This window comes from Dermochelys coriacea, chromosome 13, assembly GCF_009764565.3.
Source record: "Dermochelys coriacea isolate rDerCor1 chromosome 13, rDerCor1.pri.v4, whole genome shotgun sequence".
In the NCBI taxonomy this organism is placed as follows: domain Eukaryota; kingdom Metazoa; phylum Chordata; order Testudines; family Dermochelyidae; genus Dermochelys; species Dermochelys coriacea.
Genome location: NC_050080.1, coordinates 16,300,588 through 16,317,078, shown reverse-complemented (window position 1 = coordinate 16,317,078; position 16,491 = coordinate 16,300,588). Strand labels below are relative to the sequence as shown.

At 44.2% G+C, this 16,491-nt stretch overlaps 1 protein-coding gene and 1 long non-coding RNA gene across 2 annotated transcripts in view; one reads left to right on the top strand and one right to left on the bottom strand.

Moving 5' to 3' along the window:
• Positions 1-69: 69 nt before the first annotated feature.
• On the bottom strand, positions 70-16,491 carry LOC122456391. Its single transcript, XR_006275309.1, has 3 exons — positions 16,418-16,491; positions 4,483-4,638; positions 70-651 (listed from the first exon to the last, which is right to left on the bottom strand). It is a non-coding gene; the product is annotated as an uncharacterized LOC122456391 (long non-coding RNA).
• The window catches only part of PARD6B (par-6 family cell polarity regulator beta), a 29,679-nt gene continuing 16,937 nt past the window's right edge, over positions 3,750-16,491 (top strand). Inside the window, exon 1 of the mRNA XM_038370506.2 lies at positions 3,750-4,038. Coding sequence (XP_038226434.1) covers positions 3,973-4,038 — 66 coding nt within the window. The 5' untranslated portion in view covers positions 3,750-3,972. The remainder of the gene's footprint in view (positions 4,039-16,491) is intronic.

Sequence of the window (16,491 nt, the reverse complement as noted above, 5' to 3'; positions counted from 1 at the left end):
AAGCTCTGTACCGTTTTCTTTTTACTTCAACATTATCTTAATAAAATTTGTACAGTGCCAATCACCATAGTAACTAAGCATTGAGTGTATGAGCCAAACCTTCCTCCTGCCCTTCAATCTGAATGTTATCCCTCAATGCAACCTTTCAGCTACTGGGTGTGTGGAATAACACACTATTTAAAAAGTAGTAACTTCTGGGATGAGAAAGCTACATTCTGGGGGAATACTTGATGGCATTGGAGTTCTGACTTGGTGGTAAATGTGGGTGAGAGGGAGTTAAAAAACAACAAAAAATTAACAACCATTTCTTCCGGCTATAAATAGGTCAGTAGAAACTAAACATTCCTTTCTTTGGGGGCAGTGAATAGTTTGAGTAAGTCTGAATCACAGGTTTTATGGAATTTGTGACTAAAATAGCTCTGTAATCTTGTGCTCTGCCTGGCATGGAAGTCCTGCCCCTCTCCTTACCTTTATCTGAAATCAAACTGTTCTTCACATTCCTTCCTTACACAACATTAGTTCATTGTGATGCAAGCTAGCTAGTGATTAATACCTTTTTATGAGGTTGGTTCCAGTGACTTGAGATTATATCACCATGGCTATCTCAGAAAGCATGAGACCACACCCCATTGTGAGGAACTCCAACGACTCCTGGAATGCAAGCGAAGAAAAAAAATCCTTAAAAGAAACCTAATAAATATGTAGCAATAACATCACCTGCATGGTGGTTTCAAGTGCTGGGAGCTTCCTCAAGGCTTTTTCACATCAGAAGAAGGCCAATTCAATTGCTCTGCAAATCCCTGGGAAGGCTGTGTTCTCCTCTGCACCTTCCCACCATGGTCTGGCAGAGCTGAGCAACTTGCTTGTAGAAGATGGCAGGCTTAAAAAAACAAGTTGAGCCTTAGTTTTTGGTAATTAGTAAAATGATAGAATTAGAGGTTTGATTCCACCCTTGCTCACACAATGGTAATTTCACTGTCTTCTGTTTACATCAATGTGAGAGAAGAAAAAGGCTCTAGACATAGATAAGATCTAGCAAGTCATGTAACCATTCTCTTTCGCCAGTGTAAAGAAAACATAGACCAGAGAAGGCATAAGACTTGAACTGGATGCCAACTGATTTGCTGGCAAGCACTCATTGGACAATAATCTCTGACTGTACTAATCAGCACTTGTCTGGCTGAGTTGAACCAGAGTGAGAGCTGCAGTTTCTTTGCCTTTGGTACGGCTGGACTTAGACCTACCTGATCTACTACATGCAAAATTGTGCTGGTTTAACTAAAGGTGTGATTTTGAACTGATTTAGTTAAATTAGTGCAACTTTGTGTGTGGATGCTCTTTTATTGGTTTAATCCTGATTTATATCCAAATATAAATACAAATCAGGAGAAAACCAATATATAGTCATCACACTTACAAAGTTCATTCTATTTATAGAGCTATTACTGGTTTTAATAGAATTCCCCCTTTTAAGTATAGGGAATATTGCTGGATCTGGTAATATCTCTAAAACCAAATGAACTTTTTAAATGTGCCCAGTGTGTTGCACCAGTTTAACTAAATAATTTTAAACCAATTTAAATCAAACTGGTGCAACTCAATATTCTTTGAGTATACAAAGCTTTACAACTTGCATGACGCTGAGATGTTTGAGAGATAGATCAGTCTGTGAGCTGGTTCCTTTTCTGGGCCTGCCGCTGACAGAGAAGATAGGTTTCACAGTAGCAGCCGTGTTAGTCTGTATTCGCAAAAAGAAAAGGAGTATTTGTGGCACTATAGAGACTAACAAATTTATTAGAGCATAAGCTTTTGTGAGCTACAGCTCACTGCATTCGATGAAGTGAGCTATAGCTCACGAAAGCTTATGCTCAAATAAATTTGTTAGTCTCTAAGGTGACAGAGAAGAGTGGCCCATAAATTCCAAATATGTAGCTATGTTCTGTAATAATGACTATAAACTAATCTCATGCTTCATGGCTTCAGCTGGTTGCCTGAAGGGGATGAGAAGGATTTTTTCCTCCCGATGTACAATTATAATCTGGGAGAGGAAAGATACTGGTTGGGGTAGATCAATGATCATCTGAGGTTGTATCAGGAATTGTGTTTTAGATGCCTGGCTAGTTTGCCCCGCTCACATGCTCAGGTGATCCTCAGATTTGGGGCTTGGAAGGAATTTACCCCCCCCGTCACATTGTTAGGGATCTTGGGAGTTTTCACCTCCTTCTGCAGCATGGGGCATGGATCACTTCCCAGGATCATCTTGGTATGTCTCACCTAATCAATTCCCTGCATTGGATGGGCCTCTTGGGGCATTGGCAGCAGCCTGTTCGCTGCCTGTGGCACAAGACAGTCTATTTTTCTGAGGACTGAAAGGCTTTAGTTTGACTGAAGTAATTGGGCCCAAAAGGGCTATCTGAGTGAAATTTGACAGCTTCTGATGTGCAGGATTTAATGGTTATGATTTAATGGTCCTTTCTGGTCATAAACTCCAGAAAACTATGTGCAGATCCCTAAAAGTGAAGGGCCTCACAAAGTTGATTATGTTTATTTGTAGTTGAAGCCAATCCTGATCTTTGGTGGGATACGACAGCACCCTTATTTCCTCGAACACAGTCTCACAGCACCAAGAGGAGGTGTATTCTGTCCCCATCCACATATTCCCAGCCTCACAGGGGTACTTTGACCCCCCTTCCCCCCGATGATCCCACTATAGGTGATGCACTGTGGCCCTCATAATCCAAATTGTGGGAATGAGTGCTTCTTTAATCCCAGTACTGGGTGGGGTACTATGCCCCCACAATCCCAGCACCGGGGGGTTATTGTGCTCCCCACAATCCAAGCACTGGGAGTTACTGTGCCCCCCGCAATCCCAGCACTAGGGGGTTATTGTGCTCCCTGCAATCCCAGCACTGGGAGTTACTGTGCCCCCCGCAATCCAAGCACCGGGGGGTTATTGTACCCCCCGCAATCCAAGCACCGGGGGGTTATTGTGCTCCCTGCAATCCAAGCACTGGGGGGTTATTGTGCTCCCTGCAATCCAAGCACTGGGAGTTACTGTGCCCCCCGCAATCCAAGCACCGGGGGGTTATTGTACCCCCCGCAATCCAAGCACCGGGGGGTTATTGTGCTCCCTGCAATCCAAGCACTGGGGGTTATTGTGCTCCCTGCAATCCAAGCACTGGGAGTTACTGTGCCCCCCGCAATCCAAGCACCGGGGGGTTATTGTACCCCCCGCAATCCAAGCACCGGGGGGTTATTGTGCTCCCTGCAATCCAAGCACTGGGGGGTTATTGTGCTCCCTGCAATCCAAGCACTGGGAGTTACTGTGCCCCCCGCAATCCAAGCACCGGGGGGTTATTGTACCCCCCGCAATCCAAGCACCGGGGGGTTATTGTGCTCCCTGCAATCCAAGCACCGGGGGGTTATTGTGCTCCCCGCAATCCAAGCACCGGGGGGTTACTGCGCCTCTGCAATGCCAGGATTAATCTGTCAGCGTGCTGAGTCCCCCACACAATCCCAGTTCTGAGAGTGGGTCTTTACCTACAATAACCTCAGTAGCAATAGGGGACTGACGCCTCCTAACTCCGTGCCTCCCGTGCACCCTCCACTTTGGAAAGTAGGCGAGCAGGGGCCCACGTTGGACGCACGCGCACCGGCGGCAGGTGCGCCTACGCTTGCTTCTCTCCTTCGCCGGGCGACAGGTACGCATGCGCGCTCGCTGCAGGTGCACCGAGACTCCCCCTCCCTTTTGTGAGTGCCCGGCGCGCATGCGCCACCTGCCCCCAGCCCTCTCCCGGGAGCGGCAGGTGCTAGGCGCAGCTAGGCGTTCTGCGGGGGCGGCTCCTCCCCCGTCCTGGGTGCGTGTGGGGAGGCGGCTCGGCGGCAGGTTGTGGCTGGGGGGCTGGGCTCGGAACTGCCCGGGTTCTCCCGCTTCCCTCACAGCGCGCCCGGAGACACAGACCGTCTGGCGGCATGAACCGGACCCACCGCAGCGCTGGGGGTAGCCGGGGCCTGTGCACCATGGAAGTGAAGAGCAAGGTGGGTAGCGGGCCTAGGGCGACGATCCGTGAGGGGCCGCAGGGGGGAGGAGCGACCCTTTGGAGGGCGAGTTCCCAGTAGAAGGGGAAGGGCGGGGGCGCCCGATCCGTGAGGGGCCGCCGGGGGCAGGACGAGCCCCGGTGGAGGCTGTGGGGGGGGGCGCCCGATCCGTGAGGGGCCGCCGGGGGCAGGACGAGCCCCGGTGGAGGCTGTGGGGGGGGGGGCGCCCGACCGTGAGGGGCCGCCGGGGGCAGGACGAGCCCCAGTGAAAATTGGGGCCATCAGGAGGGGATCGTTGAGGAAGGGGGCCATCTGGGCTCGGGGAATCCCCTGTGGGAGCACACCCAGGGCTGCCTGTGAGTTGTCGGCATGGGGCCAGGGCTGTTTCTGCACTGGGTGGATACCGTATGGGGTGAGGGGGAGCTGGGAGAGCTGCTGACTCACCTGCAGAAGATGGCACCTTGCCAGGGTGGGGAGGAAGTCCCCCGGGGTTGGGGAGTGTGTCTGCAAGGAAGGTCCAGGTTGCCTAGGGGTAGAGGGGTGTTTGATGTTTTCAGGGGATCTAGGGCTGTTCCTTTTGCTTGGTCCCTGTGCCATGGCCTAGGAGCAAGATAATTGGTGTCTTATGTTAAAGCCTTGTGGTATTAGTCAAACAGCTATCACCATAGGGTTGACACTAGTAATGCTGGGTATTGTCCCTGTAGCCTTCTCTCAGCACTAACCCCCTTGTCAGATCACTCTTCCTCACTTTTTTTCCCTCTATCCCCAACAGGATTATAGATGATTATCCACTGCAAAACTTGATATTCTTTAACAAAAGTTACAGCATGACTTTACTGATTGGGCAGGCACACTGCTTTCCCTAAAATTGCTCCATAGAAGTGTAAAACAAGACTGAGAAGGTTCCCCATGAAACTGAATACAGACTAACAGAATACAAACTATATAAAGAAAACAAATGAAGACTATACAAGAAAATTGCTAGGAAAAAAAGGTGCTCAAAAATCAGTTTAGCTAACATGTTTTGAAATGCCCCATATACTATGCTTTGACTAGACTAGGAAAAAAGTGTACTTTTAAAAACATGCTAGCTAACATGTTTTAACATGATTTAAAAGATCGTGTGAACAGAACAAAAATAAGTTGCCTTCCTAACATATTTTTGGAAAAAAAATCTTATCCTAGTCTATACAAGATCCTAATTTAGATGCAATACAACAGGTCTGGAATCTTATCTGCTCATATAACCCACAATTGTCAAGGTGTTGAACTGTGTTTAAACGGGGTGTTAAGGAGTGTTTCATGTCATTTTAACTAAATTGAATTAGAGAGACAAGGTGGATGAGGTAATATTTTATTGGACCAGGTTCTGTTGTTGAGAGAGTCAAGCTTACACAGAGCTCTTCTATGACAGAAGCTGGTCCAATAAAAGATATTGCCTCACACACCTTGCTTCTCTAATATCCTGGGACTAACATGACTACAATAACACTGCATGCATAAATAGCATTAGGTAATTTGGGGATTGTCTACATGGGGTCAACTGGGAAAATTAATCCAAATTAACTAAAGGTATGAATTTGAAGTTAGTTAAATGACATTAAATCCCAGTGTGAATGCTGTTGTTCAGAACTAATGTGGCCGTAATTTGGTTTAGTTTAATTCGTGTTGATCTAAAAAGCACATTTTTCCCCTTGTCTAGGCAAGGCTTAAGAGTGCACATACACTGGGGAAACTTGTTTCAGAGTAGCAGCTGTGTTAGTCTGTATTCGCAAAAAGAAAAGGAGTACTTGTGGCACCTTAGAGACTAACAAATTTATTTGAGCATAAGCTTTCATGAAATGCATCCGATGAAGTGAGCTGTAGCTCACGAAAGCTTATGCTCAAATAAACTTGTTAGTCTCTAAGGTGCCACAAGTACTCCGTTTCTTTTTGGGGAAACTTGTGTTTCTCCACTGGTGGAAGTTATAATGCAGACTGGTTCTAAACATTTTTACCAGTATGAAGCGTAATCCTTAAATCCTGTGTCCTGTCTATTCTATAGATTCCATCTTAGTTTACAATAACTGGTAGCTTTAGTGTGGACAGGGCATATGCATTTTTAAGGGTTATGTGACATGGTGGTAAAAATATACCAGTATCTTCTGCTATAGGTGTATTGGTACTAGAGCAAGTGAGGAACCATGGGAGAATTTCAGAAGATTTGTGTGAACAGAAGCTAAACGATGATGGCACCTGCTAACCATGACTCCAAGTAGTAGTTAAGCATGAGTGAAACTGTACTTCCTCTGAAGTTTTATTCTAACTTTTTCATTGTAAATAGCTAAAGCAACACATGAGTATATATTTAAAAACAAACCCTATTTCATCCCAGACTTCTAGGTCTCAAAAATCCCCAGACAAATGTGGGTGTTTGAAAGATTCCACTGAACAGGCTGAAAATATATCATGGAACCAGATATTTTTATGTTCATGCCTGTTTGATATCAGTATAGCTAGAAGAGGCTGTAAGTTCTTAGTGAGAAGGACAGTCTTTTTTGTAAAGTGTTTATACAAGCTAGCATAGTGGGGTGGTTCCTGGACCATGATTGGAGCTCCTTTATGCTACTGCAGTAGAAATGCTTTGATTCAGCACATCTTTTGTCATAATGATCATCTTCCCTGGTTGGGGTTGAGGAGAGAGATATACTTATGGTAAAGCTTTACTCTTTACCACACCCTGGAATTCTTTGCAACAAATGTTGTAGATTTTTTTTTTTAAACTGGATAATTTTATCAAGAAACGTTTGTAGTTTGTATTTGCTGAAATAAGGGTAACAACTTATATCCCAAAGAACAATATTTAAATTGCTGTTTATATCATGGGGACATTTCCTCCTTTAATACAGAGCTGCACAATAAGCAGTGTATTTAGGTTCCTCTTTCTAGAGGCACGGGGTTCAATCTGGTATGACAAATTCTGTGTCAAACTGGTTCTAGTATTCTAGACACTTGGGTAGGTATGTCTGCATTACTTCAGATCATTGCTGCAAGAAGTTATCAAGTAATAGGCAGGATGCTACAGCCAGCACAGGACCGGTCAGCATTAGTCTGTTCTCTGTAACAATGCATGCTGAAAATAAAGGTTGTCTTTTCTCAAAACAGTGTAACTATCAATGTAGATCTGAAAATTTCCTACCATAGAGAAGAGATTTGTGCTTTTTGAAGTGCTACAGGGCACGTCTTCACTGGCAATGTTAAAGTGCTGCCATGGCAGCACTTTAACTTGGCTTGTGTAGTCACCGCAGAGCACTGGGAGAGCTCTCTCCCTCTTAAAAACAAAACAAAAAAAACCCTCACCTCCATGAGGGGCATAGCTACCAGTGCTGGGGGCACAGTCTATACTGGCATGTTACAGCACTGAAACTTGCAGCGTTCAGGGGTGTGTTTTTTCACACCCGAGTGAGAAAGTTGCAGCGCTGTAAAGTGCCAGTGTAGACCAGTCCACTGTTCTTGGATAAATACTCCCCTCTACTCTGAAATCCACCTCTTCAAGCACTCTCTCCTGTCTGAATAATCCCCCATAACTTTCTCGTCCTGTATTTTGCATAGTGCAGCTTGTCTCTTTGAGAGTAAAGTGCCATGTAAATACGTGATGTACAATTGCAAAAATTATGTTTTGGGGAAAGAACACAAACTACAGTGAAAGTAGAATATTTGTTTTGAAGTGGAAACAGCAAGCACTACATTGGAAAAAATATGGGCCAGATTTTGAGACTGTCACTTGCATGATTGCAGTAACTGCACAAGCATGTAAACACAATAAATACGCTTGTAGTTTATGCATGAGACTATGCAATTATTTCTGAAAAGCTGGCCCTTCTACAATATTGTAAATTCAAACATGCTATCCTTTTTAGCTCATGTCAAATTTTATTTGATGTTCGTCACATTAAACTACAGCACTACTAGAAAATTAATTATAAGTAAGATACAAAAAGTTGCAATATACATAATATGTGGGAAATTGGATGTTGCATATTTCAAATTCTTGGGGAAACAGTTAATGGGAACAAAGGAGAAGTTCTTTTATTGATGTCATAATAAAGCACACTGCTCTTGACTAGTTTCAGAGGATGCTCTTGACTAAAGGGAGTTCCTCCTGCAGGTTTTATTTACTTTGTTATGCACAGGTGTGACTGAAATCAGTATAGTGAGTCATTCATTCTACCTTATTGTTCACTAATGTTACAGTACTTAGAGTATCTATAGAATAGAGTATTTGCAGTTTTCAGAGTAGCAGCCGTGTTAGTCTGTATTCGCAAAAAGAAAAGGAGTACTTGTGGCACCTTAGAGACTAACAAATTTATTAGAGCATAAGCTTTCATGAGCTACAGCTCACTTCATCGGATGCATTTGGTGGAAAAAACAGAGGAGAGATTTATATACACACACACACAGAACATGAAACAATGGGTTTATCATACACACTGTAAGGAGAGTGATCACTTAAGATAAGCCATCACAAGCAGCAGGGGGAGGAAAGGAGGAAAACCTTTCATGGTGACAAGCAGGTAGGCTAATTCCAGCAGTTAACAAGAATATCAGAGGAACAGTGGGGGGTGGGGTGGGAGGGAGAAATACCATGGGGCCCCTAATGCCCCTACTCTACTTGCGCTACATTGATGACATCTTCATCATCTGGACCCATGGAAAAGAAGCTCTTGAGGAATTCCACCATGATTTCAACAATTTCCATCCCACCATCAACCTCAGCCTGGACCAGTCCACACAAGAGATCCACTTCCTGGACACTACGGTGCTAATAAGCGATGGTCACATAAACACCACCCTATATCGGAAACCTACTGACCGCTATTCCTACCTACATGCCTCTAGCTTTCATCCAGATCATACCACTCGATCCATTGTCTACAGCCAAGCGCTACGATATAACCGCATTTGCTCCAACCCCTCAGACAGAGACAAACACCTACAAGATCTCTATCATGCATTCCTACAACTACAGTACCCACCTGCTGAAGTGAAGAAACAGATTGACAGAGCCAGAAGAGTACCCAGAAGTCACCTACTACAGGACAGGCCCAACAAAGAAAATAGCAGAACGCCACTAGCCATCACCTTCAGCCCCCAACTAAAACCTCTCCAACGCATCATCAAGGATCTACAACCTATCCTGAAGGACGAGCCATCGCTCTCTCAGATCTTGGGAGACAGACCAGTCCTTGCTTACAGACAGCCCCCCAATCTGAAGCAAATACTCACCAGCAACCACACAACAGAACCACTAACCCAGGAACCTATCCTTGCAACAAAGCCCGTTGCCAACTCTGTCCACATATCTATTCAGGGGATACCATCATAGGGCCTAATCACATCAGCCACACTATCAGAGGCTCGTTCACCTGCGCATCTACCAATGTGATATATGCCATCATGTGCCAGCAATGCCCCTCTGCCATGTACATTGGCCAAACTGGACAGTCTCTACGTAAAAGAATGAATGGACACAAATCAGACATCAAGAATTATAACATTCAAAAACCAGTTGAACACTTCAATCTCTCTGGTCACTCGATCACAGACCTAAGAGTGGCTATACTTCAACAAAAAAGCTTCAAAAACAGATCCAACGAGAGACTGCTGAATTGGAATTAATTTGCAAACTGGATACAATTAATTTAGGCTTGAATAGAGACTGGGAATGGATGAGTCATTACACAAAGTAAAACTATTTCCCCATGGTATTTCTCCCTCCCACCCCACCCCCCACTGTTCCTCTGATATTCTTGTTAACTGCTGGAATTAGCCTACCTGCTTGTCACCATGAAAGGTTTTCCTCCTTTCCCCCCCCTGCTGTTGGTGATGGCTTATCTTAAGTGATCACTCTCCTTACAGTGTGTATGATAAACCCATTGTTTCATGTTCTCTCTGTGTGTGTGTGTGTATATAAATCTCTCCTCTGCTTTTTCCACCAAATGCATCCGATGAAGTGAGCTGTAGCTCACGAAAGCTTATGCTCTAATAAATTTGTTAGTCTCTAAGGTGCCACAAGTACTCCTTTTCTTTTTGAGTATTTGCAGTGAATCCTTTATTTAAAAATCTTTAGGGGAGGGAGGAGTGTTGGAGTTCAGAAGGTATAGAATTCTTAATTTGTTGTGCTAACTGTTTGACTTGATGTCATTACTAACAAGCAAACGATCAGACTCCCAAGTTGAATGCAAATAAAACTTTTGATATTTTTTAAAGTAATATGAGGGAGAGACAGAATTGGTCATGACAATAGCAAGGGCCCCATTTCCTAATTGGCACGTTAGACTTAAACTATGCAACATGAACCCAAGAAATATGTGGTGCTGTCTCTTTAATCCTTCCTGGTCCACTCAAACTATTGTTTTGTGCAATTTTTTATCATTACATTTATGGCTCCCAAAATCTTAAATTGTACAATTCTTGCTTTGCTAAGTGACTGTATTGTAGAAATTGCTGGAAACTTTTAGGTGTCACCTCATTGTGATGTCCATCTTAAGGGATATTTATTTTGATCTATTTGACAGCTTTCAAACTATTTGGAATATAGCAGTCAGTTTGGACTCCCCATCTTGATTATGAAAAATCCAGTTCAACCTCATGTTCATTACTGATCAGCTACGGAATATACAAAAATATCTCCAACAATCAACTAATGACTAGGAAGGTGGTGAATTGATGACTTATTACACCTACAAATTGTATACCCAGACTATGCAAAAACAGCTAGTTTTATTGCTGACTTTCTCCCCTGCATCCCCTGAACCTGCCTTCTTGTTTGTTTTCATGTAAGGGATTATGTTAGCTATCACATTTTAAAAACATACCTTTTTCCTTGTGTAGATTTCAGTCCCTGCCCCCAAAGCTTACATTCACTCTCACTGTCTGAAAAGTGCTTAGCACAGTGGGGCATTTTGCTGGTTATGGTCTCTAGGTATTGTTGTAATATAAATAATAGTATAATGTAGGAGGGAGAGAAGTCTTGAAGTTTGGGGAACTGAGTAAGGGACAGTCTGCTTTGAAACAGGACTAGTGCAAAGTGCATTAGTGAATTCTTAAAGCACATCAGAAGGGTCCATACAGGAGGAGTGGAGCAAGCTGGTACAGTAGAGCTGCACTGTAGTAGAGCAGTGGTTCTCAACCACAGGTCTGGGGCCCCCTGGGGGCTGCAAACAGGTTTCAGGGGGTCTGCCAAGCAGGGCCAGTATTAGACTTGCTGGGGCCCAGGCCACAAAGCTGAAGCCCCACCACATGGGACTGAATCCCAGGACCCTGATCCCTTCCACCTGGGACTGAAGCCGAAGCTCTGAGCAACTTAGCTTCATGGGTGTCCCTGGGGCCCCAGACAGTTGCCCTGATTGCTAGCCCCTAATGCCATTCCTGGCATTATGCACAAAACTAGCTGTTTTGGCACAGGCCGGCTGTGGAGTTTTTATAGCATGTTGGGGTGGGGGGGGGGGAGGCTCAGAAAGAAAAAGGTTGAGAACTACTGCTGTAGAGCATTTGTCATTTAGTGCTGAACTGGTGGTGAAATAAAAATCTGAATCTTGCTAGTGTGAACAGGCCTATGAAGCTTTTGAGGAATGGGGTTGTATCCCCTCTTTGCCTCTCCTTTTTAGGTAGGTGCAGAAGTGACTTAAAATTAGGGAAGGAGGAAGGAAATATGAATTTCACTTCCTTCATGCCAACAACCCTTGAAAGTAACTAACTTCACCCTGGCACCCCGCCACAATATCTGCCACTGCATCCAAAACCAAAATCATTAACTATATGATTAACTTGATGGTTCTGCTTTAATAATATTGATATTTTCGTGTCCTCTGCTCTGACTTTAGTATTGCCCTTTTCAGATGAATGGGTCAGTTCATACTTCTGAGGTATTATTTCAGGGTTGCAGTGACTGTGCCCAAGTTTTTACGTTTTGCTTCATATATTGATGAGTTTCTTCTCAATCATTAGGATGAAATGGAGTTTTTTAAAGCTAAAGCTTGGTCTTAAATTGGTAATGGGTTGCTGGCCTTTTTGTGACTGTATTGGGTCCTGAAAGCAAAATCTTGAATACCAGCAAAATTTTTAAACATAGATTAAGATGAGACAAAACCTGTTTCAATAATAGACAGATAAATGGTGTGAAAATCACTAATAGCTTTGAAATTTTAAGTTTTGCCTTCAAGTACATAAGTTTAAGAAACATGAGTTGGCAATATCTAACGTTTTTGTTGCTTAGATTCTTATGCATATATAAAATCAGATGTCCTATTCTGGAGTGACCCAGACCCTAAACGACTGATTCTTTTAATTGCTCATTTTAGCTATTCATGTGTAGTTGCCAGTCAGTCTTTCAGATTGTTTGGTGTCATCTCAGGGTACGTCTACACTACAGTGGTACATCTATGGCACTGCAGCTGTAGCATGGACACTTCCTATATCAAGGGAAGGGGTTTTTCTGTTGGTGTAGGAAAATCACCTCTGACAGGTGGTAGCTAGGTAAATGGAAGAATTTTTCTGTCAACTAGCTGCATCTAGAATCTTAGGACTGGAAGGGACCACAAGAGGTCATCTAGTCCAGTCCCCTGCATTCATGGCAGGACTAAGTATTCTGTAGACCAGGGTGGCCAACACATGGCTCTGGAGCCACATGCAGCTCTTCAGAAGTTAATATGCAGCTCCTTGAATAGGCACCGACTCTAGGGCTGGAGCTATAGGCGCCAACTTTCCAGTGTGCCAGAGGGTGCTCACTGCTCAACCCCTGGCTCTGCCACAGTCCCTGCCCCCACTCCACCCCTTCCCGCCCCCTCTCCTGAGCCTGCAGTGCCCTTGCTCCTCTCTTCCTCCCCCCCCCCCCCCGGCTCCCAAGTCTCCTGCATGCCACAAAACAGCTGATTGAGAGGTGTGGGGAGGGAGTGGGAGGTGCTGATCAGCAGGATTGGGGAACTGATGGTGGGCTGCTGACATATTACTGTGGCTCTTTGGCAATTGGTAAATTCTGGCTCCTTCAGAGGCTCAGGTTGGCCACCCCGATCTAGACCATCCCTGAAAGGTGTTTGTCTAACCTGCTCTTAAAAATCTCCGATGATAGAGATTCCACAACCTCCGTAGGCAATTTATTCCAGTGCTTAACCATCCTGATAGGAAGTTTGTCCTAATGTCCATCCTGAACCTCCCTTACTGCAATTTAAGCCTATTGCTGCTTGTCCTATCCTCAGAGGTTAAGAACAACAATTTTTCTCCTCCTTGTAGCAACCTTTTATGTACTTGACATCAGTTATCACATTCCCTCTCCATCTTCTCTTTTCCAAACTAAATAAGCCCAAATTTTTCAATCTTCCTTCATAGATCTTGTTTTCTAGATCTTTAATCATATTTGTTGCTTTTCTCTGGACTCTCTCCAATTTGTCCATCTTTCCTGAAACATGGCGCCCAGAACTGGACACACTACTGCAGTTGAGGCCTAATCAGCATGGAGTAGAGTGGAAGAATTACTACTTATGTCTTGCTTACACCACTCCTGCTAATACATCCTAGAATGATGTTCGCTTTTTTTGGGGGGGCAATAGTGTTGACTCATATTTAGCTTGTGGTCCACTATGACCCCCAGATCCCTTTTCACATTACTCCTTCAGTCAATTCCCATTTTGTATGTATGCAACTGGTTGTTCCTTCCTAAGTGGAGTACTTTGGATTTGTCCTTATTGAATTTCATCTTCTTTACTTCAGACCATTTCTCCAGTTTGTCCAGATCATTTTGAATTTTAATCCTATTCTCCAAAGCACTTGCAACCCTTCCCAGCTTGGCATTATCCTCAAACTTTATAAGTGTACTCTCTATGCCATTATCTAAATTATTGATGAAGATATTGAACAGAACTGGACCCAGAACTGATCCCTGTGGGACCCCATTTGTTATGCCCTTCCAGCATGACTGTGAACCACTGATAACTATTCTCTGGGAATGGTTTTCCAACCAGTTATGTACCCACTAGTAACTCCATCTAGGTTGCATTTCCCTAGTTTGTTTATGAGATGGTCATGGGAGACAGTATCAAAAGCTTTACTAAAGTCAAGATATACCATGTCTACCATTTCCCCCCATCCACAAGGCTCGTTACCCTGTGTGACAAAGTTCCTCCTCTGCCTTAGTGGGTCCTGCGCTTATTGACGGATTTAGTCGCTTCAGAGGTTCACGGCAACCCTCAGTTTGGCCACTTTCATGGCTCAAATCTGGTGTTCACTCAGTTAGCCTTATCACTGGCCAGCATGGGGAAAGGAAGAAGAACAATCCCAGCAGTCTCTGCCGATCCGCCTAGTGGATCGGGGAACAGGCCAGAGACCTTCCCCTCAGGTGAAACCCACAGTCCAGTTCAACTCCTCCGGGGGGGGATGGGGGGGGAACCTGGGCCCACCCTCTACTCTGGGTTCCAGCCCAGGGCCCTGTGGATTGCAGCTGTCTACAGTGGCTCCTGTAACAGCTGTGTGACAGTTACAACTTTCTGGGCTACTTTCCCATGGCCTCCTCCCAACACCTTCTTTATTCTCACCACAGGACCTTCCTCCTGATGTCTGATAATGCTTGTACTTCTCAGTCTTCTAGTAGTTTGCCTTCTCACTCTCAGCTTCTTGTGCCTCTTGCTCCCAGCTCCTTACATGCATGCCACAAACTGAAGTGAGATCCTTTTTAAACCCAGGTGCCCTGATTAGCCTGCCTGTCTTAACTGATTCTGGTAGCTTCTTGATTGGCTGCAGGTGTTCTAATCAGCCTGTCTGCCTTAATTGTTTCCAGAAAGTTCCCGATTGTTCTGGAACCTTCCCTTTTACTTTACCCAGGGAAAAGGGACCTACTTAACCTGGGGCTAATATATCTGCCTTCTATCACTCTCCTGTAGCCATCTGGCCTGACCCTGTCACAGAAAGTTATCAGGTTGGTTTGACAAGATTTGTTCTTGATAAATCCATGCTGACTGTTCATAGAATATCAGGGTTGGAAGGGACCCCAGAAGGTCATCTAGTCCAACCCCCTGCTCAAAGCAGGACCAATCCCCAACTAAATCATCCCAGCCGGGGCTTTGTCAAGCCTGACCTTAAAAACTTCAAAGGAAGGAGATTCCACCACCTCCCTAGGTAACGCATTCCAGTGCTTCACCACCCTCCTAATGAAAAAGCTTTTCCTAATATCCAACCTAAACCTCCCCCACTGCAACTTGAGACCATTACTCCTTGTTCTGTCATCTGGTACCACTGAGAACAGTCTAGATCCATCCTCTTTGGAACACCCTTTCAGGTAGTTGAAAGCAGCTATCAGATCTCCCCCCCTCGTTCTTCTCTTCCACAGACTAAACAATCCCAGTTCCCTCAGCCTCTCCTCATAAGTCATGTGTTCCAGTCCTCTAATCATTTTTGTTGCCCTCCGCTGGATGCTTTCCAATTTTTCCACATCGTTCTTGTAGTGTGGGGCCCAAAACTGGACACAGTATTCCAGATGAGGCCTCACCAATGTTGAATAGAGGGGAACGATCATGTCCCTCGATCTGCTGGCAATGCCCCTACTTATACAGCCCAAAATGCCATTTGGACTGTTTATATTCTAGATGTTTTCAATTGATTGCTTAATTATTTGCTCCATTATCTTTCCTGGTACAGAAGTTAAGCTGATCGGTCTGTAATTCCCTGGGTTGTCCTTATTTCCCTTTTGGTAGATTCTCACTATATTTGCCCTTTTCCAGTCTTCTGGAAGCTCTCCAGTCTTCCATTAATTTTCCAAGATAATCACTAATGGCTCAGATATCTCCTCAGTCAGCTCCTTGAGTATTCTAGGATGCATTTAATCAGGCTCTGGTGACTTGAAAATGTCTAACTTGTCTAAGTAATTTTTAACTTGTTGTTTTCCTATTTTAGCTTCTGATCCTACCTCATTTTCACTGGCATTCACTGTTAGATGTGCAATCACTACCAACTTAATGTACAGTCGGGACGTATGTTTATATAGCTACATCGCACGGGGGCAGAATTTTTCAGACCCCTGAGCAATGTAGCTAGGTTGATCTAATTTTTAGGTGTAGACCAGGCTTTAACTTTACATGTGGTTATTTGGGCTCTGAGTTAAATATAATAATAACAACAAAAATCTTTTGCACAGAATCAAAAGTAAACACATTCTGATCAAGACTTCACATTAGAGCAGATTACTTCAAGACAGAAATAATTGCATACATATTTTTAACTATGTGGCATGGCCTCTGACATTAGTACATCTAAAAGGTCACCTTTTCACTCAAATCTTTAGAATCTTTTGGCTAAGCATTAAGTTTATCATACTTTTGTAAATTAAATTTTTGACCTGGTGAACACTTACTGTAACTTTCAAGTTGTCCTGTTGTCTTGGTGTACATTGTGATTTGTCTTACTAAAATCCGATGTCTGTCTTGT